We start from the raw sequence: 26580 nt of genomic DNA, 5'->3' as shown, positions 1-26580 counted from the left end.
CAATACAATCTTAAAAAAAATTCATATTGTGGGTGGTTCAGTCGGTTTAAGTGTCCGACTCATGATTTTAGCTCAGGTTATAATCTCATGGTTGTGAGATGGAGCCCCACGTCAGGCTCTCTGTACTGACAGTGTGGAGGCTGCTTGGGATTCTCTCTCTCTCCTCTCTCTGTCTCTCCTCATTCTGGCTCTCTCTCTCAAAATAAATAAGTAAACATTTATTTTATTTTATTTTATTTTATTTTATTTTATTTTATTTTATTTTAAAGTAATTTATTTCCCATCTTGTGCACTGTTAGCGCCTCCTCCCACCCCCCATAATAAGTAAACATTTAAAAACAAAAATGTTGGGGCGCCTGGGTGGCGCAGTCGGTTAAGCGTCCGACTTCAGCCAGGTCACAATCTCGCGGTCCGTGAGTTCGAGCCCCGCATCGGGCTCTGGGCTGATGGCTCAGAGCCTGGAGCCTGCTTCCGATTCTGTGTCTCCCTTTCTCTCTGCCCCTCCTCCGTTCGTGCTCTGTCTCTCTCTGTCTCAAAAATAAATAAAAAAAAAACGTTAAAAAAATTAAAAAAAAAATAAAAACAAAAAAATAAAAACAAAAATGTTCAGGGGCACCTGGGTGGCTTGGTCGGTTAAGCGCCCGACTTCAGCCGGGTCACGATCTCGCGGTCCGTGAGTTCGAGCCCCGCGTCGGGCTCTGGGCTGATGGCTCGGAGCCTGGAGCCTGTTTCCGATTCTGTGTCTCCCTCTCTCTGCCCCTCCCCCGTTCATGCTCTGTCTCTCTCTGTCCCAAATATAAATAAACGTTGAAAAAAAAATTTTTTTTAATAAAAACAAAAATGTTCAAAATTCATACTGAAAGCTTTTCCTCTCAGATTAGGAGCAAGGCAAGGATGTCCACTCTGGTCACTTCTATTCAACATAGTATTGTAAGTCCTAGCCAGAACAATGAGGCAAGAAAATGAACTAAAAGCCATCCAAATTGGAAAGGAAGAAGTAAAATTATCTCTGTCCATAGACGACATGATCTTATATGTAGAAAACCCTAAGGATTCCACACACACACACACAAACTGTTGGAGTTAATAAACTAATTCAGTAAAGTTGCATGATACAAAATCAACACTCAAAACTCAAGTGTATTTCAGGGTGCCTGGGTGGCTCAGTGGGTTGAGTGTCTGACTTCAGCTCAGGTCATGATCTCACGGTTCGTGAGTTTGAGCCCTGCATCAGGCTCTGTACTGACAGCTCAGAGCCTGGAGCCTGCTTCCGATTCTGTGTCTCCCTCTCTCTCTCTGCCCTTTTCCTGCTCATGCTTTGTCTCTCTCTGTCTCCACAATAAATAAACATTTAAAAACATAAAAAAAAAAAAAAGAAAACTTCATATGGAATCTCAAGGAACCCTGAAAGTCTGAACAATTTTGAAAACGTTGGAGGATTCACACTTCCTTTTTTTGTTGTTGTTTCAAGTTTTCATTTAAATTCTAGTTAGTTAACTCATACTTCCTGATTTCAAAGCATGTTACAAAGCCACAGTAATCAAAACAATGAGGTGTTGGCATACAGACAGATATAGATCGATGGAATAGAATAGAGAACCCAGAAATAAAAACCCTTACTTACATGGGCAAATGATCTCTGACAAAGGTGCCAAAGCTACTCAATGTGGAAAGGACATCTTCAACAAATGGTCTTGGAAAAATTAGATATCCACATGCAAAAGAATGAAGTTGGATGGGTAAGGGGCATTAAGGAATCTACTCCTGAAATCATTGTTGCACTATATGATAACTAACTTGGATGTAAATTAAAAAATAAATATTTTTTTTTAAAAAAAGAATGAAGTTGGGACGCTTATCCTATGCCATCTACAAAAATTAGCTCGGGGTGTGTGTGTGTGTGGGGGGGTGCCTGGGTGGCTCAATCGGTTGAGCGGCTGACTTCAGATCTGACCATGATCTCACAGTTCGTGGATTCGAGCCCACATTGGGCTCTGCGCTGACAGTGTGGAGCCTGCTTCAGATTCTCTGTTTCCCTCTCTCTCAAAAATAAATAAATAAACATTAAAAAAAAAAATTAGCTCAGGAGAACCTGGCTGGCTCAGTTGGTAGAGCATGTGACTTTTTTTTTTTTTTAACTAATCTCTACACCCAACAATGGGGCTCAAACTCACAACCCCCCCACCCAAGATCAAAAGTCCATACTCTACTGTCCGTACCCTACAGCATATGACTCTGGATCTTGGGGTCATGAGTTCAAGCCCCACGTTGGGGGTAGAGTTTGCTCAAAAAAAAAAAAAAATAGCTTAAAATGGATTAAAGACTGAAATGTAAGACCTGAAACTCCTAGAAGAACTCCTAGAAGAAAGCAGAGAGGAAAAGCTTCATGGCATTGGAGTTGGTAATGGTTTCTTAGACATGATACCAAAAGCACAGGCAACAAAAGCAAAAATAGACAAATAGGACTACATCAAACTGAAGCATTTGTGTACTTAAAAGGGGCACCTGGGTAGCTCAGTCGGTTAAGGGTTCAACTTCGGCTCAGGTCATGATCTCATGGCTCATGGTTTGGAGCCTCACATCCAGCTCTGTGCTGACAGCTCAGAGCCTGGAGCCTGCTTGAGATTCTGTGTTTCCCTCTCTCTCTGCCCCTCCTCCACTCACACTCTGTCTCTCTCTCTCTCTCAAAACTAAATAAACATTTAAAAAAAATTTTTAGGGGCGCCTGGGTGGCGCAGTCGGTTAAGCGTCAGACTTCAGCCAGGTCACAATCTCGCGGTCCGTGAGTTCGAGCCCCGCGTCGGGCTCTGGGCTGATGGCTCAGAGCCTGGAGCCTGTTTCCGATTCTGTGTCTCCCTCTCTCTCTGCCCCTCCCCCGTTCATGCGCTGTCTCTCTCTGTCCCAAAAATAAATAAACGTTGAAAAAAAAATTAAAAAAAATTTTTTTAAAAGATACAACAAGGGTGCCTGGATGGCTCAGTTGGTTGAGCATCTGACTCTTGATTTCAGCTCAGGTCATGATCTCACAGTTGTGAGATCGAGCCCTGTGTGAGGCTCCTTGCTAGGTGTGGAGCCTGCTTAAGATTCTCTTTCTCTCCCTCTCTCTGTCTCTCCCCCGACCCAAAACAGGACACAACAAAGTGAAAGGTGACCGACTGAATGAGAGAAGGTATTTGCAAATCATCTATCTGATAACAGGTTACTATCCAGAATCATAAAGATATTCTCTGGATGGACTGTGTGTGGAAAAAAGGTTTAGATACTTTGGTATACCGCCTCAATTTGCTCACCTACTGTAAGGGCACTTGATCGTAGGTTAACCCGTGTATAGCTCTTCATATCTTTCCTGGCCCAGCACTCGATGCCGCTGCTGCTGTTCCTGTTTTGTTGCTGTTGACGAGAGCTCTGGACTAAGAGGCAGGTGCACACGGGCTCAAATCCTATCCCTACCCCTTTCTAGCTGTGTGGTTTTGAGCCAGTTACTTAAGGTCTCTGAACCTGTTTCATCATCTGTAAAATCGGGAAGGTGAGGACCACGATAATAACTGTGTCAGAAGGTTGTCGTTAGGCCGGAAAACAACGTATGTGAAGCTCTCAGCTCAGCGCCAAGCAAATAGAAGCACTCAGCACATGGCAGCCGGTAGCTGCTTTTAAGCATTTCCTGGAAGCAAGAGCTTTGTCCTTCAGGGGCCGGGCAGGTGTGACCTTGCTGGAGTGTGGGTACGCTGTCACCTGAAGAAGCCGTGAAGCTATCCTTAGCTGTTCTTTCCACTGGAGAGTGTGTTTTTCCCAGGCTGGGAGAGGCTGGGTGGTACACACCTGTGCATGAATCCGGTGCAGCATAAGGTCATCGTACAAAGAACGTATGTAGAGCTTGGCGGGGTACTCAGTGCCTGCCGGGCGCATTCCTCCACCAACCCTGTGTCCCCTGAGGAGGTCTGGGTTGTTACATTTAGCACGTCTCTTTCCAGGGGGAGAGGGTTCTAGTAGCACGACCCCTCCCCCACCGGGGCTTTGCCCAGCATGAAATACACTTGAGAATTTGTCCAGCTCACCTCTGTGGAAGGCCTCCAGCTGGTTGAGGAAGGAGGAGAAAAGGAGGGAAGCAGGCAGGACTAAACCTCTTTTGGGTCTCAGGGCCCTCAAGCACTCCCCCAACCCACTACCACCGTGCCTGGTCCTGAGGCGATACTGTGGTATCGTAAGCACCAGATCCAACTCACATCTCAGTTGTGCTGAGTGACACTGGGGCTGTCCCTTAACCTCTCTGAGTCTCAATTATCTTCTCTGAAAAAATGGGGTTTGAAACTGGACCCATCTCAGAGGTTTATGCCAGGTTCTTGGCATGGGACCTGGAGTAGAGTTAGTCTGCAGTAAACGGTAGTTAATACTATTAGTCTTAGAAGATGTGTAGCACCAACTTCTCCTGGAGCAGTGCTTGGTCCTCTGTTTTGTTCCGACCCCAAAGAACCCACACAAGAAGGATTTAGAATTTTGCTGGCCAAGCCTTCCCTTTCCTGAAGCAGTTGTCACTCATTCTGGAGGCTAACAGACCTACCCTTCAGTCAGGCTGATGTGGGGCCCTGAGCTAACTTTACTCTCCCAGCCCCCGCCCACCCCTTGGTGGGCACTGGGACAGTCTGTGTATCATCCTGAACAGCACTGTCCAATAGAGCCCTCTGTGATGATGGAAATAGTCTATATCTGTGCTGTCCAATACCACAGCCACTAGACACATGTGGATTGAGAAACTATTTTTTTAAATGTTTATTTATTTATTTATTTATTTATTTTGAGAGAGAGAGAGAGAGAGAGAGCGAGCAGGGCAGGGGCAGAGAAAGGGAGAGAGAATCTCAAGCAGGCTCCTTGCTGTTGGCACAGAGCCCGATGCAGGGCTCGAACCCACTAGCTGTGAGATCATGAACTGGACTAAAATCAAGAGTCAGACACTTAACCGACTGAGCCACCCAGGGGCCCCAAGAAACTAATTTTTGATATTATTTAATTGTAATGAATTTAAGTAGCTACATGTGGTTAATGGCTACCGTACTGGACAGATGTAGAAACCTTAGGCACATATGGGGCGCCTGGGTGGCTCAGTCGGTTGAGCGACCGACTTCGGCTCAGGTCATGATCTCATGGTTTGTGAGTTCGAGCCCCGCATTGGGCTGTGTGCTGACAGCTCAGAGCCAGGAGCCTGCTTCAGATTCTGTGTCTCCCTCTCTGTCTGCCCCTCCCGCACTCATGCTCTGTCTCTGTCTCAGAAATAAATAAACATAAAAAAAAAACAACAACAACAACCCTTAGGCACATATGAAGCAAAGGATGACTTAAAATCCTGGGTCCGGTGGGGAAGAGTCAGTCCCAAGCAAACAAATCACTTGCCCTTGCTGGGCCTCAGTTTCCCCATCCGTTTACTAAAAGCTGTTTCAGTGTTATCTCATTAGCTGAAGGAATTTTCCTGGGGTTACTGGTTTGGGATAAAATAGGGGAGCCCTTCCAGATGGATTTCTTCTTTTTTTGGCCCCGGTACATGCTCAAGGGAAAAGTATAGAGAGCTGGAATCCTGGAGGGCTTGAGCAGAGGCCACAGGGTTAGAATTAGGCCAGTTGATTCTGTACTGACTCGGACATGGCATAACCTTACCCAGCGTAGAAGGAAATGGTTCAGCGGGAAGAAGCAGGTATGGGTTCACGTCCGGGCATGGCCATTTCCAGCCCTACCTCAGGCTGAGCCTCAGTGTCCTCATCTGGAATGTGGCCAAGATGCATCCCAGGACAAGAGATGATTAAACATAACATGGCAGTGCGATGAAAGTGGCACTTAACCTCTGATCTTCCTCCCACAAACCTATAACCAATCCGTATTCTGATTAGAAGAGAAACATCAGACAAATTGTAACAGAGGGGCATCCTATGATATACCTGACTGCATTTCCTCACAACTACCAAGGTCATCAACAATAAGGGAGTCTGAGAAACTATCACAGCCAAGAGGAGACTACAAAGACATGACAACTTAATATAATGTGCTATCTTGGATTGAATCCTGGAACAGGAAAAGGACATTTGGTGAGAACTAAAGAAATCTGAATAAACTATGGGCTTGAGTTGTACTAATATCCTTTCTGATACTAATCATGTATCAATGTTGGTTTATGAATTGTAACAAATATACCATTTACTAATGTTAGATATGTTACTAATGCAAGCCTATGGGAGAGGGCAAGGTGGGGCAGGAGGGTATGTGGGGACTCTCTACTCAGGAAAAATAAGTAAATGAATAAACACATAAAGTAAAAATAATAGGGTCTGCCTCCCCACCTCACAGGGCTGTTGCAGAAATCATGTGAGTACTAAGTAGGAGAGCACCAAGTAAACTGATTATAAAATAGAACATATTATGTGAGGAGTGCCTGGGTGGCTCAGTCTGTTAAGTGTCTGATTTCAGCTCAGATCATGATCTCATGGTTGGTGGGTTTGAGCCCCACATCAGGCTCTGTGCTGACAGCTCAGAGCCTAGAGCCTGCTTCAGACTCTGTGTCTCCCTCTCTATCTGCTCCTCCCCCACTCATGCTCTGTTCTGTCTCTCTCATGTCTCTCAAAAATAAATAAACGTTAAAAAAAAATTTTTTTTTAAAGAACATATTAGGGGCGCCTGGGTGGCTCAGTCGGCTGAGCGTCCGACTTCAGCTCAGGTCATGATCTCACAGTTCATGAGTTCGAGCCCCGCGTCAGGCTCTGTGCTGGCAGCTCAGAGCCTGGAGCCTGCTTCGGATTCTGTGTCTCCCTCTCTCTCTGCTTCTTCCCTGCATACACTCTGTCTCTCTCTCTCTCTCAAAAATAAATAAAGATTAAAAAATTTAAAAAAAAGAACATATTATGTGAAATATCTAGAATAGGTAAATCTATAGAGACAGAAAGCAGATCAGTGGTTGCCAGGGGCTGGGAGAGAATGACTGCTAAGGGGTATGGGGTTTCCTTTGCAGGGGTGGGGAGAATGAAAATGTTCTGGAACCAGAGAGGGTGGGTGCACAACACTGAATGTAATAAATGCCTCTGAGTTGTTCACTTAACTTTTTTTTTTTAAGTGTTTGGTTTGGCAATCTCTACACCCAACATGGGGCTTGAACTCATAACAACCCTGAGATCAATAGTCGTATATTCTTTAAACTGAGTCAGCCAGGCACCCCTGGATTGTTCACTTTAAAAATAAAATGGTGGAGGGGCACCTGGGTGGCTCAGTCGGTTGAGTGTCTGACTTCAGCTCAGGTCATGATCTCGTGGTTGGTGGGTTTGAGCCCCGCATCAGGCTCTGTGCTGACAGCTCAAAGCCTGGAGCCTGCTTGGGATTCTGTGTCTCCCTCTCCCTCTGCCCCTCCCCTACTCACACTCTGTCTCTCTCTATCTCTCAAAAATAAACAAACATTAAAAAAAAAAAAACTTAAAAAAAAATGGCTGCGGCAACTGGGTGGCTCAGTTGATTTGAGTGTCTGACCTTGGCTCAGGTCATGATCTCACAGTTTGTGAGCATTGGGCTCTCTGCTCTCAGTGCAGAGCCCCCTTCAGATCCTCTCTCCCCTCCTTTTCTGCACCTCCCCCACTCACTCTCAAAAATAAATAAAACATTTTTTAATGCTTCTTGTTTATGTTTGAGAGAGAAAGAGAGAGAGAGAGAGAGAGAATGAGCAAGGTGGGGGGAGGAGCAGAGAGAGAGGGGGACAGAGGATCTGAAGCAGGCTATGAGCTGACAGCGGAGAGCCCGATGCGGGGCTTGAACTCACGAACCATGAGATCATGACCGGAGCCGAAATCGGATGCTCAACTGACTGAGCCACCCAGGTTCCCCACAAAATAAATAAAACATTTAAAAAAACAATAAAATAAAATGGTTAATTTTATGCTATGTGAATTTCTCCTAAAAAATGTTATACAAACATTTGATATGTGCGCTTTCATTCTACAAGTCAGATCCAAGTCTTTGGAACTCCAAAGTCCAGGGTGTCCTTGCAAACCCACACTGGAGAATGAAGGAGGGGTGGTATTAATGTAGTGCAGAAAAATAAAACATGTGCCTTAGAATCAGACATGCCTAGGGTCGCCTGGGTGGCTCAGCCGGTTAAGCCTCCAACTCTTGGTTTCAGCTCAGTTCATGATCTCACAGTTGTGGGATGGAGCCCTGCATCGGGCTCTGCACTGGCAGCATAGAGCCTGCTTGGGATCCTTTCTCTCCTTCTCTTTCTGCCTTTCTCTCTCTCCCTCCTTCCTTCCCTCCCTCAAAAGTAAATAAATAAACTTAAAAAAAGAAAGAATCAGACATGCCTAAGTGTGGGCCCCTGCTCCCCGCCATTAGATGGCTGTGTGACCTCAGGCAAGTTACTTCACCTCTCTGAACCCATTTGCTCATCCGTTAAATGCATGATTGATGGGACTATTCACTGAGACCCACAGCTCAGACCCATAAGACATGGAGGCAATGATAGAATTGGGCTGAGTGCAAAGGGGTGGGGGGAGGGTCAAGATTCCAAGCCATACAAATTCCAGAAATAATCCCTTCCATTAAAAGACGCCGATGACCAACACATATCCCTCTTTTTCCAATGATCCCTTGCTGGCAGGGCTTGCTCGTCGGTAAAGGTTATTCCTGCAACAGACAGGTTCAAGGCCAATTCAGAGCAGGTTGGGAGCAAAGCAAACACTACAGCCTTATCTTGGAGACATGGTATGGGTATAAAGAGAGAGGCAGTAGGTGGCTTTAGTCCTTTCTCTTGCTCGGCAACTTAACAGGATGAAATTCCTTGTGCTGGCTGCTCTGCTTACAGGTAGGTGAGTCTCCTCAGCTCAGCGCTAAGATCTCACTTCTCTGGAATGGGGGTCACAGGTCACAAGGCTGGCCAGCCTTGGAGGCTTTTTTGGGGGCTCTCTATGGGGCTTAACAGCTCCCATAACAAATTCCCCCACAGTTGGCACCTTTCCAACCTCCAGGTCCAAATTCAGATGACCCTCCTCAGAAGGGCCTACCTGCCCTCTACCATATTGCCTTGGCCTGGGGTCTTCCCAGCACCTACATTTGCCTGCAATTTGTATCTTGTTTCTTGTTGATGCATTCCCTTTTCTTAAAGCTTTAATTTTTTTTTTTTTTTCAGTAAACTCTACCAACACGGGGCTTGAACTCACAACCCTGAGATCAAGACCTGAGCTGAGGGGCTCCTAGGGGGCTCAGTCGGTTAAGCATCTGACTTTGGCTCAGGTCATGATCTCACAGTGCGTGGGTTCAAGCCCCGCATTGGGCTCTGGGCTGACAGCTCAGAGCCTGGAGCCTGCTTTGTTTTGGATTCTGTGCCTCCTTCTCTCTCTGCCCCTCCCCCACTGGCACTCTGTCTCTCTCTCTTTCTCTCACACAAAAATAAAATAAATATTAAAAAAAAAAAAAAAGACCTGAGCTGACATCAAGAGCCGGACACTTAACCGACTGAGCCACCCAGGTGCCCCTCCTTTTTTATCCTCCCCCCATATTGAAGTATGGGCTCCATGCGAGCAATGATAGAGCTGTTTGCACCATTTATTGAATGAATCCATGGAATCAGATATATTGGAATTCAAATCCCACCTCATTCATCCATTCAACACTGATATATCAGAGCCTCCAAGGTATCAGGCTCTGGGTTGAGACTGAGGACTTCTGGATGGACGAGTTCCCCTCCCCTCCCGCCACACACACACAGGCACACTCATGAAAATTAGCTTTGTGTAGGTCTGGCCTGTGCAAAGAGCAGAGCTGGCTGGATCAGAGACTGAGAAAACAGGGAAGCAGGCGGGGTGGGGGGGGGGGGGTCTGGAGATGGGCCAAGGTAGCCAGGCCACTCCTGTCTGTCTGCTGCCAGTGTGGAGGCTGCTCACAGGGGAGCGTGACCAGCTGCCACCCTCCCTTTGCCCTGGGGTATAAACATATGGAGTGGCTCCAGTGTGCACGGCAGATCAAGGGAAGAAAGGGCAAGGCATGGGGCAAAAAGATGATACTGGTGGCCACTTGAATGGGACCCCAAAATCATGTAGCGCCCTCTTCAGGGCCCCAAATCTCACAGGGGCTGGCCCTGAAAATGAGGTGAAGGGGTCCTGCCTCCTGAGTCTGCTATGCCAAGCCTTGTGCCTGGTTTGGGCAAGCGCTCAGCTACAAGAAGACTTTTTAAAAAACTTATTTAATAGATACTTATTGAGCACCTACTATGTGTCAGACCCTGGGGAACAAAAGCCCTGAGGCCTGTCCTTGACTTTATGGTCCAGTGAGAGGGAGGCATAAATAAATGACAGGTACAGACTGCTATAGGTACTATGAAGCAAATAACATAAAGAAAAATGATAGCAGAGGATCCACTTGGCTTAGGTGGTCAAGAAAGAAGAGGTGGCATTTAAAACAAGATCCTCCAGCCTTTTGAAAAGATGACAGGTCAAGGCGACTGGGTAGCTAGGTTAAACATCCGACTTCGGCTGGGATCATAATCTCCCAGTTCGTGGGTTCCAGCCCCACGTCGGGCTCTGTGCTGACAGCTCAGAGCCTGGAGCCTGCTTCAGATTCTGTGTCTCCCTCCTTCTCTCTTTCCCCCTACCGCACTGTCTCTGTCTCTCTCTCAAAAATAAATAAACATTTGAAAAAAAAAAAAAAAGATGACAAAGTGTGCCAGTCAGAGGGAATGGCAGGTGTGTGGGCCTTGAGGCAGAAGAGAGCTTGTCCTGTTGAGGATGGAAGGCCACACAGGCCTCTTTATGCTCCTGCCCCATCTCAACCCCGCCACATCCCCACCTAACCCATCCTTTTTTTTAAGTTTATTTATTTTGAGAGAGAAAGAGAGAGCAAGCATGCACACGCACATGAGTGGGGGAGGGACAGAGAGAGAATCCCAAGCAGGCTCAGTGCTGTCAGCACAGAGCCCGGCATGGGGCTCAAATTCAGGAACCGTGAGATCATGACCTGAGCTGAAGTCAAGAGTCGGATGCTTAATGGACTGAGCCACCCAGGAGCCTCCCACCTAACCCATTTTATTTTTTTTTTAATTAAAAAAATTTTTAAAAACGTTTATTTATTATTGAGAGACAGAGCATGGGAGGGGCAGAGAGAGGAGAAGGCACAGAATCTGAAGCAGGCTCCAGGATCTGAGCTGTCAGCACAGAGTCCGACATGGGGCTTGAACCCACAAACTGCAAGATCACGACCTGAGCTGAAGTGGGACACTTAACCCACTGAGCCACCCGGGCGCCCCTCCCACCTAACCCATTTTAGATTCCCCTTACCATGCTCAGAGCCTGGAGCTCTAACAAAGGATCCGATTTCCTTATTTATTTCATTTATTGCTTACTGTTTTTCTACCCTACTAGGGAGCTTTATAAACTCAGAAGCATTGAGCTTTATAAACTGAATGAGGTTACAGATTTTCTATTTGCTCACTGATGTATTTCAGTTCCTACAGCAGTGACTGGCCCATAATTGGTGCTCAATAAATATTTGCTGGATAAATAATGGGGACCTCATAGAAAACATATGTTTACACAAAAACTAGTGCACAACTGTTAATAGCAGCACTAGTCATGAGAACCAAAAAGTATAAACAATCCAAATGTCTATCAAGTGATAAATGGATAAACGAAATGCGGTCCCTCCACACAGTGGAATACTATTCAACTATAAAAGAAATGAAGTATTGATATATGTTATAATGTGGATGAACATCAAAAACATTGTGCTAGGGGTGCCTGGGTGGCTCCGTAGGTTAAGTATCGGACTCTTGATTTCGGCTCTGATTATGATCTCACAGTTTGTGAGTTCAAGCTCGGCTTCCGGGCTATGTGCTGATAGTGCGGAGCCTGCTTGGGATTCTCTTTCTCCCTCTGTCTGTCTCTCCTCTGCTCTCATGCTCTATCTCTCTCAAAATAAATAAACTTTTTTTAAAAAGGACTGGTAAACTTAAAAAAAATTATGCTGTATGATTCCATTTACATGAAGTGTTCATAATAGGAAAATCCATAGAGTTTACTGGTTGCCAGAGGGGAGAGGAGAAAAGGGGAAGGAATGCTAATGGGAACAGGATGTTCTTTTGGGGGTGATGAAAATGTTCTAGATTTAGTGGTGATGGTTCCACAACTCTGTGAATATACTAAAAACCACAGAAATGTACATTTTTAAAACTATTTTTTTATTTATTTTTGAGAGTGCGCAAGCGCGCTTGAGAGGGGAGAAGGGCGGGGGGTGGGGGGCGACAGAGGATCAGAAGCCGGCGCTGCACTGACAGCAGCTATTCCAGTGCAGGGCTCGAACCCAGGAACCCTGAGATCATGACCTAAGTCCAAGTCTGACGCTCAACTGACTGAGCCACCCAGGTGCCCATGAAATGTCCATTTTAAGTGTTTAAATGGTGAATTTTATTATGTGAATTTTATCTCGATAAAAAAAAATTTTTTTAACGTTTATTTTTGAGACAGAGACAGAGCATGAATGGGGGAGGGGCAGACAGAGAGGGAGACACAGAACCGGAAGCAGGCTCCAGACTCTGAGCCATCAGCCCAGAGCCCGACGCGGGGCTCGAACTCACGGTCTGTGAGATCGTGACCTGAGCTGAAGTCGGACGCTTAACCAACTGAGCCACCCAGGCGCCCCTCGATTAAAAATATTTTTAAAAAGCTTTATAAAAAGAAAAAATCCTCATTTACATTACCAGGTTTCTGTGTCCAGCTCTCTTCCGAGGAGGCAGCTGGAGGGGTGGAAGGCAGCGTGGGGCCAGAGAGCAGGCAGGAGGCAGTGGGGGCCCTGAGCGCGCTGGCAGAGCCAATCAGGATGGATTTAAACTCTGGCTGTGTTTTCTTGCAGTGGGTGCTGCTGAGGGGGGCGTCAGCCCGCGGGCAGTGTGGCAGCTCCGCAACATGATCAAGTGTACGATCCCCGAGAGTGACCCCGTGAGGGATTACACCGACTACGGCTGCTACTGTGGCCTGGGTGGATCCGGCACGCCTGTGGATGAACTGGACAAGTGAGTGATTGATCGGCAGGGAGAGGGGAGTGCCCGTGCGGTGGGGGGAGGGCACAAGCCAAGGATCTCACGAGGAGGCACAGAAAATGGATTTGCATATTTGCTAAGGGTAACATATTTTCAACTCTTGTATAAACAAAAATGCTCCAAGAGGCCCCTGAATCCAGTGCTCTCGGTTAGGAGCAAAGGCGGAAGGTTGATGTCAAGCAATAGTGGATGCTGCTGCCCTCTAGTGGCCGAATATTGCATCACAAAACACCACAGCGTCGATTGGATTGTCCTCTTCCAGCAGTGGTTAAGACTCTCACTGCATCTTCAGAATACATACGTGATTGTACGATATTCCTGCAACCCATTTTTAAATCGCCTTCAATAAACACGATAAAAGGACTTGCATTTTTCAAGCCACAGGATAAATATCTTCCGGCTCATGTCAGCTAAATCATTCCCCTTAATGAGCCTGCCCTGCTGCCCTGCCCCTGCCTGAGCTCTGTCCTTCCCCCACTCTTTAGGTGTTGCCAGACACACGACCACTGCTACTCACGAGCCAAGAAACTGGACAGCTGCAAATTCCTCCTGGACAACCCCTACACCAAAACCTACTCATACTCATGCTCTGGCTCTGAGATCACCTGCAGCGGTAGGTTAACTCCTTTGTGGAAGAAATAATAGTAATGATATCCACCATTTATTGACCGCCTTGGTGCCAAGCTGTGTCTCCTTTAATCCTGGCAACAATCCTATGAGATAGGTATTATTATTATACTTGTTTGACAGATGAGGAAACTGGGGCACCCACTGTTTGGGGCTTTTTTTTTTTTTTAGCAGTTTCAGAACTTTTGAAATTTTTTAATTAATGTTTATTTTATTTTTGAGAGAGACAGAGTGCGAGCAGAGGAGGGGCAGAGAGGGAGGTAGACATAGAATCCTAAGCAGGCTCCAGACTCTGAGCTGTCAGCACAGAGCCTGTTGCAGGCTCGGACTCATGAACCATGAGATCATGACCTGAGCAGAAGTCGAAGTCAGACACTTAACCGACTGAGCCACCCAGGCGCCCCATCTGGGTTTTTCTGGGGGTTTTTGTTTTTGTTTTTGAGAGACAGAGGGAGAGATAGAATGCAGGAGAGGGGCAGAGAGAGAGGGAGAGAGAGAATCCCAAGTAGGTTCTGCACTGCCGGCACAGAGTCCTACAAGGAGCCTATAGGGGCTCCATGTCACAGATTGTAAATTCATGACCTGAGCCAAAATGAAGAGTCAGATGCTTAACCAACTGAGCCACCCAGACACCCTGGGGTGTCTGGTTTTGAACAGGTTTATATGGCTCCAAGGTCTCTGTTCTTAACTGCCATGCTATATAGCTTCGTTATTTCATGAAAGGAGCTTAGAACTACCATTTATTAGTTTCTTATTACATACCAGGGAGTACGCTGAGCATATATATGTTTTATTAATCCCATTTTACAGGTGAGGGAGCTGAGGCTCAAAAATAGCTACTTGCCCAAAATCACAGAGCTTGTAAGTGGTAGGGTCAGCATTTGAACTCAGTTGTTTCTGATTTCAAAGGTTCTGGTCTTAACCACTAAGTTATGCACAGCTCATGGTGAAATGTGTCCCTTTATGAAGGTGGTTCTGAAGGGCAGACAGTTCAGAGGTAAATGGTATTGTCATGCTAGGCTAGCATTCTGGATTTTCACTACTCTTTTCTATGCACTCACAGACGGGTCCCACTTTCCAAAACTGTACGTACATCATTGGAATAACTGTAACTCAAATCCAGAGGGCCAAGAAAAAAGTTACCAGGAATCCCACCATCTTTTTTAAAGCACTGTTAAAGTTTATTTATTTATTTGGGCGGGGGCGGTGGATCCCAAGCATGCTGTCAGCACAGAGCCTGATCTGATGCAGCAACTTGAGATCATGACCTGAGCCGAAATCAAGCATCAGATGCTTAACTGATGGAGTCACTCAAGCGCCCCAGGAATCCCACCATCTTAAGGAATAAACGATTTCATAGCTCTGTGTTCATTTGTGCTTATCCTTGGAATAACATTTTTATCGTTTTAATCGTAGCTAGGCACGTGCCCACCTCAAGTCCTTTGTTCCTTCTGCATGAAACACTTCCCATGTGAAGTCTCATTCCAGGACTTCAAATGTCGCTTTCTCTGTGCAGCCTTCCCTTTTATTTTTTTAATTTACTTATTATTTTTTTTTTTTAGAGAGAGAATGCAAATAGGAGAGAGGGGCAGAGGGAGAGAGAAAGAATCTTAAGCAGGCTCCATGCTCAGTGCAGAGCCCAAAGCGGGGCTCAGTCCCATGACCCTGGGATCATGACCTCTGCCCCTCTCCCCCACTCACTCTCTCTCTCTCTCTCTTAAAAAAAAAAAGGATCAGAGAGAAACAAAACTTTAATAAGATTATTGAACGTAAGCAGAAGTACATAATTAAATTATAGATAACAAATTTGAAATGCATTTTAAAAGTTATCATTGTTGTTTCTTTTGGCTATAAAAATAAACAAGGCCAAAGTAGTGTAATTTCAAACTCTACAGAAATATATCATGGAAAGTGGAAGGTGCCTATAATCCTGCTACCCAAGATAACTAGTTAGATGCATTGACCTTCATTTTCCTTTAATAAAATATCTTGGAAACATTTCCACATATAGGTGTACTTAATTGTTTTAAATATCTGTATAATATTCTACTGTAAGAATGTTCTGCAATTTTTATTTTTTTTTTAAATTTTTTTCAACGTTTATTTATTTTTGGGACAGAGAGAGACAGAGCATGAACAGGGGAGGGACAGAGAGAGAGGGAGACACGGAATCGGAAACAGGCTCCAGGCTCCGAGCCATCAGCCCAGAGCCCGACGCGGGGCTCGAACTCACGGACTGCGAGATCGTGACCTGGCTGAAGTCGGACGCTTAACCGACTGCGCCACCCAGGCGCCCCTGTTCTGTAATTTTTAAAATGTGTTTTAAAGTAGAGAAATTTGCTTGCTAAACTTCACTAAGTTTATATGCACAATACTTTGCTGCTTCGAGTATATGTTTTAGTGTTTTCCATATGGTTTATAAATTGCTTGCCTATGTTATCAAAGATCTATAGCTCTGTGGGTTATAAGAGCTCATTTAGGGATGTGAAACAGATAGGACTTTCCTAACAGGATTGCCAGAGTAAACACATGTTGTCCAATTAAATTTGACTTCCAGATAGACAATGAACATTTTTTATTCTACATTCCAAACATTGCAATTTTTTTTTTGTTTTTCTGAAATTCTGGTATTTTTATTTGCTTAATCTATCAAACCCAAATTTGTATGAATGTAATGGCCATTATTTATTCCAGTTAATTCTTCCTTCCCTCCAGACTGGACAAAGCAGGATCTACCTTGGCTCAGTCCTCTCCTCTTGCTCTTTTCCAGATGAAAACAAACCCTGTGAGGCCTTCATCTGCAACTGCGACCGCAATGCTGCCATCTGCTTTTCAAAGGCCCCATATAACAAGGAGCACAAGAACCTGGACACCAAGAAGTACTGTAAAAATTGAGTGTCACCTCTGGAGAGCATCATCTCCACCCACCTCATGCCCTTCACTTTACCCTGTGTCCTCCAATAAAGCACTTTGTTGAAAAGCCTCACGTTTGCATATTGTTTTATCCTCTGTCTATGCAACATGACTAAGTGTCTTCCTAGTTCTTTGTAAGCATCATTAGTTTTAGCCTTGGATGTTGAATGACAGGGATATTTCTAGGAAGTGAACACCGTTAAGACCTGAATAATGATTAGCCACTGATTATTGCCAGATCAAAATAGATAATCTATCCTCGTAGGTAAAAACCTACCTCTTTTTCATTACCCCAAGGGCTGAGGGAGAGAGAAAACAAATTCCTTTAGCCATCTTTTCATGAGCATCTGATGGGTACTCATTAAAGGAAATGTAATACGGGAAACACTAGTACAGCTGCTGAGACTGAAATGAATACATAAGGGGCACCTGGGTGGCCCAGGTGGTTAAGCGTTAAATTCTTGATTTGTTTCCGCTCAGGTTATGATCTCCCCGTTCATGGGTTGGAGCCCCACATCGGGCTCCTCGATGACAGTGCAGAGTCTGCTGGGGCTCTCGCTCTCTCTCTCTCTGCCTCTCCCGCAATCCTGCGCGAGCTCTTTCTCTCTCAAAATAAATTAAAAAAAAATAATAAATGAATATATAATTAAACAAACTTAATTGGGAGCGTTCTGAAGTAGCGATTATATCTCAGCAGCCGCAGTATCATCAGTGCTTACCACGTCACACACGTTCATTAAGTAATTCTTCAACGAGGGTACATCTTGGCGCCAAGGTTTGCAGCAGTCCAGGAAAAACCACGTGGCTCTATTTACCTTTTCAGATCACGTGATCCTGCACCACAAGGATCCCGCCCCCCCCCCCCCCCCCCAGGGATTTCAGAGTAGGAAATATGATTGGTATCTTGTGGACACGTGGTTCCTCTTTTTATATTGGTGAAAAGCGGCCCAACCCCCGGCCTACCTCCGCACCTCCCAGGCTCTGGCCTGGCTTCCTCCCGCGTCAGCCGGGGCCAGCGCAGGCGCAGTCGCAGTGGTTAGTAACGGTTGCTCCAGCCGGCGTGCGGGTGAGGTGGCGGGCGACGGCCCCGTGCGCCGCTTCCTGGGTCTTAGGTGCGTTGCTCTCCAGGGTCACAATACGGCCGGAAGGACAGCGGGCGGGCCGAGGGTGAAAAAAGAGCGAACTCACGTGGGTATGACGTTGGGTCCCACCTCCCTGCCTTGCGCGTCCAGGTCTGTGTCTCTCGGCCCCACACACGCCCCTCCTCCCCCCAGCCTCCCTGCCAGTTTCCGGTCGGTAGCTCCTCCGGGCTTTTATCCCGGAAAGGGACGAGGGGGCCGGGAAGTTGGGGTGCAGGGAGCCAAACTGGGGCGAGGAGAGAGGCGAGTGGATATTGGGCGAACCAAGGGTTTTTGCACCCCAAGTCCGCACTTGAATCCCCAACCCCCACTCTCAAGAGGGGGGAAAAAAGGTGACCTCCCTGCTTCTGCCTTTGTTGTTACCTCCATTTGAAATGCTCCCCCTTTACCCGCCTGGTGCTTGCCTGTTCATTTTTCCAGGACCTTGTTGGGGTCACCTCAAGAAGTTTCTTGAGCCTTGCCCTCCTTCCCTCCCAAAGTACAGTTGCGCAGTTACCCCATTGGGTTTCTAGAGCATTAAAGAAAGAGGGTTCTGGGACACCTGGGTGGCTCAGTCGGTTGAGCATCCGACTTCAGCTCACGTCACGATCTCGCAGTCCACGAGTTTGAGCCCCGCGTCAGGCTCCGGGCTGATGGCTCAGAGCCTGGAGCCTGTTTCCAATTCTGTGTCTCCCTCTCTCTCTCTGCCCCTCCCCCGTTCATGCTCTGTCTCTCTCTGTCTCAAAAATAAATAAACGTCAAAAAAAAAAAATTAAAAAAAAAAAAAGAAAGAGGGTTCAGAACTGGATGGACGGGATTTGATTACTGGCCTGGTCATTCCAGGTGACCTTGGGCTAGTTACATGAAATCTCTGAGCTTCAGGATCCTCCTCTTTCAAAAGAAATAATAGTGTGCAGATCAGAGGGTTGTGGGAATTGGGTGAGTCAATGCCTTGTAAAATGCTTCCTACAGAAATGCTTATTGTATAGTTACTGTTCATAAATACTATTTTCCCAAGGGGAAGCAAATGGAAGAATACTCTTTATTTTCTTTAGAAAGACGTTATTGTATCAAGCCAGACTTGGCTTCTGTAAATTCTTTTTTTTTTTTTCAACGTTTTATTTTTTTGGGGGGGACAGAGAGAGGCAGAGCATGAACGGGGGAGGGGCAGAGAGAGAGGGAGACAGAATCGGAAACAGGCTCCAGGCTCTGAGCCATCAGCCCAGAGCCCAACGCGGGGCTCGAACTCACGGACTACGAGATCGTGACCTGGCTGAAGTCGGACGCTTAACCGACTGCGCCACCCAGGCGCCCCTGTAAATTCTTTTTGAAAGACGGATACACACAAAGGAAATGTGGCTCTGGAGAAGATCCATGGGAGTCTAGTTAAAGGAGTACTCAAATAGGAGACCAAGGTTTAGCCTATTGATAGCAGCTGATAACTGCTTACCATACGTGCCTCCGGTACTGGGCTATGAGCTTCAGATGCATCACTACCTTTTTAAGTTTTCATTAACAATCTAATGAGGTAGCTACTAGCATCCTGATTTATAAAGATATTGAAGATTAACCACTTGCCCAAATTCACATAACTAGTAAACAGCAAAACAGGGATGGAAATCCAGGTCTGTCTATATATTAAGAGTTTCGATTCCATGCTATAATTCCTTTTCTAATAAAAAACCCACTGTCCTTTCTTGGACGAGTTTCTTTTCTTTTTCTTCATGAAGTAGAATTTATGTTTTGTGACATCAAAAATTAAAAAATCTGGATCTCAGAGCACCCATCTTGAATTTCAACAAGGATAATGTATCCGGAATCAACTTTTATATTTGGTGGCAACCTCTGCTATTCCTAGGAGTGGAGTAACTGACTCATCCTGGTTTTAGCACTGAAAGTCCTGCATCCCAGGAAACCCCCTCAATACTGGGCGATATGGGATAGTTGGTCACCCTGCTTAGAGAAGTGTTGAATTTCCTAACAGTCCTTAAAGCGATCCTCTCAGGAAAAGTCTGACATTCACTGAAGACTGATTCTTATGCGTGGCCAAGCATTTCTTGTGGGGTTAACTCTTACTAAGTGAGCAAACGTGTTGTAAGATATTTCGCATAGCGCTTGGGATATAGTGTGCTTAATAAATTCTATTTAAGAGAGAGGTGAGTGAAAGAGCGGACCTAGGCCGGCCGACTCCATTTTGTTCTGTGTCCTCCATCTTGAGTGACTGTCCCCGACATGGCCCCCTTTCCAGGAAAACTGCAGAAAGAAATTCCCGCTCAAACTTCAGACCACGCCTCCTTGAGTAACTTCCCGCTCACCTGTTCAAACTTCCCGTTCAAACCATGCCCGGCAACCTGCGCATCGGGACTCTGAACCTTCCCCAGCCAATCGGCTAAGGGAACGACCATTACCCCCACCAACTGTCCCTAGATCCCTATAAAACCTTTGTGCTTTTTGAAACTCGTGCTCTCTCTCCAGCATCTCATCGCTGCGTCGGTGCAGGTAGGGGATTGAGCTCAAGCTAGCTCAAATAAAGGCTCTTAGCTTTTGCATCGGACTCGGCTCCCTGGTGGTCTTTGGGGATCACGAATTCTGGGCATAACATTTGGGGGCTCATCCGGGGTCCCCAAGACCCCCGAGGGGCCCCCGACCCGGAGAGCCTGACTGGCCACGGTTAGTGACTGTTTGTTCCCTGTCTCTTCTGTGTGAGCTCATTTCTGAAATTCTGGTAGTGCCCGGCGCGGTCTAAGTGGACACATGGGAGGACCACGGGCCGGGAGTTTCGGAAGACATTCCGATACTCCCTTCTGGAGGGACGTGGATTCCCCTCAAAGATCTGAGACAAGGCGGGTCACTCCCGCCAGTCGGTGTGAGGCCGTCATCTAGCTTTCAGTTTTGCTTCCACGGAGTTGGAAGACTGTTTCTAGGGGCCCTCTGTTTCTGTGTTTCTCTGTTTTGTTCTGTGGACTTACTGGACAGACGTTATGGGACAGACTCAGACTACTCCTCTATTGATCACTTCAAGGATGTCAGGGGAAGAGCTAACAACCTCAGTGTGGAAGTCCGAAAGCGTCAGTGGCAGGTTTTTTGTTCTAGCGAGTGGCCAGCTTTCAATGTCGGATGGCCGCCAGAGGGAACCTTCCACCTCCCTACCATCCACCGAGTCAGGGGTATCATCTCTTGGCCTAAGACAGGCCATCCTGATCAGCTCCCTTACATTATCACTTGGCAGGACCTTGTAGAAGACCCACCCTCTTGGCTTAAGCCCTTCCTAGCTCCACGCCCTCCGGAGCTGAAACCCATTCTTGCTTTGCAGGGGACAGAGAAGAAGGAGAACAAGAAAAGTCTTACCCAGCCTTCAGTACCCCTCTACCGTGTCCTACAAGGGGGGACTGAAGAAGAATTAATTTTTCCTCCCCTGTATAACCCCCCTAGGATGCTGGAAGAACACCATCCTCCCCCTCTGGGGGAGGCAGACACTGTTCCAAGAGCGGGAGGCGGAAATGCTCCAGTGGGAAGCCCGCCCTTTACCAGACAAAGGGCTCAGAGGGAGCAATCCGCCTCCGCCTCCGACTCCACTACTCTGCCCCTGCGAGCCACCGGACCCCCAGACGTGGAGGGGAATCAGCCCCATCACTATTGGCCTTTCGCCACTAGTGACCTCTACAGTTGGAAAGCTCAGAATCCTAAGTTTCCTGAGAAACCGGCAGGGCTTATGGATTTATTAGACTCTGTTCTTTTTACCCATCAGCCCACGTGGGACAATTGCCAGCAGCTTTTGCAGGTCCTGTTTATGACTGAGGAGAGAGAAAGAATCCTCAATGAGGCCCGAAAACTAGTTCCGGGCACAGACGGGAATCCCACCACCAACCAGGCTCAGATAGATGCCTCCTTCCCCTTAACTCGGCCCAAGTGGGATTTCAACACGGCAGAAGGTAAGGAGAGGCTCCGGGTCTACCGCCAGACTCTAATGGGGGGGTCTCCGAATGGCTGCTAGGAAGCCAACCAATTTGGCCAAGGTAGGAAATGTGCAACAGGAAAAAGATGAATCTCCGGCTGCCTTTTTAGAATGGATCATGGAGGCATTCCATACCTATACGCCCATGGATCCAGAGGCTCCGGAAAGCAAGGCAGCTGTTATCATGGCCTTCGTAAACCAATCGGCCATAGACATTAGAAGAGAATTACAGAAAATAGATAGACTAGGAGAAAAAAAGTCTGCAGGACTTACTGGTGGTAGCCAAAAAGGTATATAATAACCAGGAGCCTCCTGAGGATAAGCAGGCTCGTGCCATGGCGGCTGCCAGCAGTAAGCAGACTCGAGACCTGGCCAGAATACTACTAGCTACCACTGCTGACTCCCCCAAGGAATGAGACCGCTGTCTCCGGCAGCTGGCAGATGACTCAAGAGGAGGTAAAGGAACCACCAAGGTGGGGAAGCAGGGGCTGCAGAAAGATCAGTGCACATACTGCAAGGAGATAGGGCATTGGGCCCAAGATTGTCCGAAAAAGGCCGGTGGGAAGGGAAACAAGACTGATCGAGTAAAAGTCTTAGAGCTAGATGAACTGAGTGATTAGGGCAGTTGGGGTTCGGACCCTCTCCCTGAGCCCAGGGTAACTCTTAAAGTGGAGGGGACCCCTGTTGACTTCCTTGTCAACACTGGAGCGCAACATTCGGTCCTCCGCACCCCACAAGGAAAACTAGCGAGCAAGAAGTCCTGGGTACAAGGGGCAACTGGTATGAGCCAGTATTCATGGACTACCCGAAGAACGGTAGATTTGGGGACGAGACAGGTATCCCACTCCTTTATGGTAATACCAGAATGCCCCCACCCGCTGTTAGGATGGGACTTACCCAATTGGAGCTCAGATAACTTTCAGACAAGGGGGACCTCGGGTCACCGATGGCAAGGGCCACCCCATTCAGGTCCTGACCATGAAACTAGAGGATGAATACCGCCTCCAGGAGGCGCTCCTGAGAGAGGATAATATAGACATATAGACAGATGGCTACAAGAATTCCCCTCGGTTTGGGCAGAGATGGGGGGGGGGGGGGAACAGGACTAGCCACTCACAGGACCCTGGTCCTGGTAGAGCTCAAGCCAGGAGAAGGTCCGGTAAGGATCAAATAATACCCCATGTCTCAGGAGGCCCGGAAGGGGATCCAGCCACACATCTGGAGACTACAAAGCCTAGGGGTACTAGTTCCTTGCCAGTCTGCCTGGAACACCCCCCTACTGCTGGTCAAAAAGCGTCACACAAATGACTATCCACGTACAAGGTACAAGACCAGGTACAAGACCTCCAGGTACAAGACCTCCAGGAAGTAAATAAGAGGGTCACAGACATACACCCGACTGTTCCCAACCCATATAGTCTCTTGAGCTCCTTGGCGCCCTCCAGGGTCTGGTATACTGTACTAGATTTAAAGGACGCCTTCTTCAGTCTGCCGCTGGCACCCCAAAGCCAACCCTTGTTCGCCTTCGAGTGGCATGATCCGGAGGAGGGCTACAGCGGGCAACTCACCTGGATATGGCTGTCTCAGGGGTTCAAAATTTCGCCCACCATCTTCGACGAGGCACTACACGAGGACCTGGACATGAGTACAGAAAGGAGCACCCTGGCCTCACCCTCCTACGGTACGTAGATGACATCCTGATTGCTGCCGACACGGCCGAGGACTGTGAGCAAGGGACCCAGGACCTGCTGGCTACCCTGGGGGCCTTGGGGTACCGGGCATCCGCGAAGAAGGCTCAGATATGCAGGGAGAGGGTAAGTTACCTGGGATATATCCTGGAAGGCGGACAGTGGCGGTTATCAGATGCCAGAAAAGAAACTGTCCTGAAGATCCCTACTCCCACCTCCCAAAGGGAAGTAAGGGAATTCCTAGGATTGGCCGGCTACTGTTGCCTCTGGGTTCCGGGTTTTGCTGAGATCGCCAGGCCCCTATATGAAGCTACCAAAGAGGGGGAAACATTTGAATGGACTGAAAAAGAAGAAACTGCCTTTAATCAGTTAAAAAAGGCCCTCCTAAGTGCCCCAGCCCTGGGCCTGCCAGACATTATGAAGCCCATCCACCTCTTTGTAGACGAACACAAGGAAATAGCAAAAGGCGTTCTAACTCAAGCCTTAGGCCCCTGGAACTGCCCGGTGGCTTACCTGTCCAAGAAGCCAGACCCAGTGGCTGCTGGCTGGCCACCATGCCTAAGAATTATTGTGGCAACAGCACTCCTAGTCAAGGACGCAGACAAACTGACCCTACGACAGGAGATCTGGATCACTACCCCACACACCACTGAAGGGGTCCTGAAACAGCCTCCTGATAGATGGATGAGCAACACACGTATGACTCATTACCAGAGCCTCCTACTCAACCCTCCACAGGTGCGGTTCCACCCCAGTGTGGCCCTCAATCCTGCAACCCTGCTGCCCGACCCTGACCTAGATGCTCCACTACATGACTGTGCGGGGATCCTGGAGCAAGTACATGGATTCCGGACGGATCTGACCGACCGGCCCCTCCCCGATGCCGAGGCTACTTGGTTCACTGATGGCAGCAGCTTTGTGCAGGACGGACACAGGTATGTGGGTGCAGTGGTCGTCACCGAAACGGACACCGTATGGGCAGAGGCTCTACCCTCCGGAACACCAGACCAGTGAGCAGAGCTCATCGCCCTCACCAAGGCGCTGATGCTGGGAGCTGAAAAATGGCTTAACATCTACACAGATAGCCGTTATGTGTTTGCCACAGCTCAGATTCATGGGGCAATTTATCAGGAGAAGGGGTTACTGACGGCAGAAAGATGGACTATAAAAAATAAGCAGAAGATACTTGACCTGCTTACGGCCTTATGGCTTCCTGCCAAGCTGGCCATTATCCACGGCCAAAGGCACCAGAAAACTGATAACCCGGTAGCTAGAGGTAATCGAAAGGCTGACTAGGCAGCCAAGGCAGTAGCCCTTACTTCAGTCCCCACCATGACCATACAACTCCCAGACCCGGGAGACCCAGTTTTACCAGACCAGCCCAAATACTCCCAGGAGGAGTTACAGTGGATCAAGAAACTCCCATGGCCCAGGAGATAAAGGGATGGTGGTATACACCTAACAAGGAGCTCGTGCTGCCAGGCCGGCTCAGAGTCTCACTATTAGAGCACATGCATCGGTCTACTCACATGGGGGCCTGAAAATTAAAAGACTTAATCCGACATGCCGGAATCAAGATTCACCAACAGGACACCAAAACAGAGCAAGTTGTACCTGCCTGCAAGATGTGCCTGCGAGAGCCACATCAAATAAAAAAGGAACCAGGCTCAGAGGCACCAGACCGGGATCCCAGTGGGAGGTCGACTTCACTGAAGTTACCCAGGTATGACATCTTACCCAGGTATGGTTTTCCTGCCATGGTAGGATCAAACAGTGGACCAGCTTTTATCTCGCAGGTAACGCAGGCTATAGCCAAGGCTGTGGGGGCAAACTGGAAATTACGTTGTGCTTATAGGCCCCAGAGCTCAGGACAGGTAGAAAGAATGAATAGAACCCTAAAAGAGACCCTTACCAAATTAACCATGGAGACTGGCGGGGACTGGGTGACTCTCCTACCGAATGCCCTTTACCGGGTTAGGAACACTCCTTACACCCTGGGTTTTACTCCCTACGAGATCATGTTTGGCAGGCCACCCCCTATTATTCCCAACCTTCGAGCTGAACTTCTTGCTGAGTTTAAAGATCAAGAACTTTTTCTTTCCTTGAGAGGGTTCCAGAGGGCGCACGAGGACATTTGGCCGCGCCTCCATGCCATCTACAAGGCCGGCCCAACCCCGACACCTCATCAGTACAGGCCGGGAGACTGGGTCTACATCAAGAGGCACTGCCAAGAGACCCTCAAGCCGTGCTGGGAGGGACCCTACATCGTGGTGCTGACAACCCCCACTGCTCTCAAAGTAGATGGCATCGCAACCTGGGTCCATCACACCCACGTTCGGCCAGCGGACCCCTGCTCAATCCGGAAGGACTTCGTCACACAATGGGCTGTCAACCGGGACCAACACAACCCGCTCAAGCTCAAGCTACAGCGCATTCGACCCACCTAATATTGGTAACTCTGTTAGCTCTGCTTGTCACTGCTCATGCTGTTGAGAGTCCCCAAGTCCCCCAAAACATCACCTGGCAGATCATAGACACCAGCTCGGGGACAATACTTAATCAGACTTCCCAGAGCCACCCCAGGGACACTTGGTTCCCAGAACTTTGCGTAGACCTCCAAACTCTGCTCCCCTTGTCACCATATGCCCCCGGATTCCATGCGCAGAACCTTTATTTCTATGTCTGCCCCAGCCACTCTCGCTCGAACACATGTGGGGACGCGGCTGACTACTTTTGCGCCTCCTGGTCATGTGTCTCAACGGGGCACATCTGGTGGACCCCACCACGCACCGGAGATCTCATCGTGGTAAAGCGGCCCAGTGGCCCCCGACCGCCATATGCCTGGGGGCGCGGTAATCCCATAGTTATATCCTTTACAAGCCAAGGTAAAAAAAACAACAGGATGGGAGAGTGGAAAAACCTGGGGACTCAGGATATACAACTGGGTTAGGCTGGGAGCCAAGGACAAGGGAACGTTATTTACCCTCCGAATGCAAGCAACTCCCCTTGCCCAGCAGTCCCCCACGGGGGTAGGACCCAACTAGTTACCTGACCTGCCCCCACCCGACGGCCACACCCAGAAACACCCAGGCCCCGGCCACACGGCCCTCCACATCCCCTGTCCCTACTGGAGTGTCATCCACATCTCCTGCCCCGGGTCACAACTTACTATCTGATACAGACCCCCTGTGGAGCACGTTTGTCAGAGCATACCAGGTACTAAACACTTCTAGG

The 26580-nt window shown here is 47.9% G+C and overlaps 1 protein-coding gene and 2 long non-coding RNA genes across 4 annotated transcripts in view; 2 read left to right on the top strand and 1 right to left on the bottom strand.

Annotated features, from left to right (window-relative positions):
* Positions 1-512: 512 nt before the first annotated feature.
* Positions 513-17682, bottom strand: LOC123381387. Of its 2 annotated transcripts, XR_006588264.1 has the most exons (3): positions 17549-17563; positions 16409-17419; positions 513-527 (listed from the first exon to the last, which is right to left on the bottom strand). It is a non-coding gene; the product is annotated as an uncharacterized LOC123381387 (long non-coding RNA). The 2 variants fall into 2 exon arrangements; XR_006588263.1 differs by lacking the exon at positions 513-527 and having other exon boundaries at positions 16233-17419; positions 17549-17682.
* On the top strand, positions 8715-16655 carry PLA2G1B (phospholipase A2 group IB). The gene is made up of 4 exons (XM_019814620.2): positions 8715-8821; positions 12859-13018; positions 13531-13658; positions 16443-16655. The coding sequence occupies exons 1-4, from the start codon at positions 8788-8790 to the stop codon at positions 16565-16567; spliced, it is 447 nt and encodes a 148-aa protein (XP_019670179.1). The 5' UTR covers positions 8715-8787; the 3' UTR covers positions 16568-16655.
* Positions 17568-26580, top strand: part of LOC123381386 — a 27145-nt gene continuing 18132 nt past the window's right edge. Inside the window, exon 1 of the long non-coding RNA XR_006588262.1 lies at positions 17568-17777. This is a non-coding gene — a long non-coding RNA (uncharacterized LOC123381386). The remainder of the gene's footprint in view (positions 17778-26580) is intronic.

This window comes from Felis catus, chromosome D3 (genome assembly GCF_018350175.1).
Source record: "Felis catus isolate Fca126 chromosome D3, F.catus_Fca126_mat1.0, whole genome shotgun sequence".
NCBI classification, from domain to species: domain Eukaryota; kingdom Metazoa; phylum Chordata; class Mammalia; order Carnivora; family Felidae; genus Felis; species Felis catus.
The sequence above is the reverse complement of the archived record's forward strand: the minus strand, read 5'-3'. Positions and strand labels throughout refer to the sequence as shown.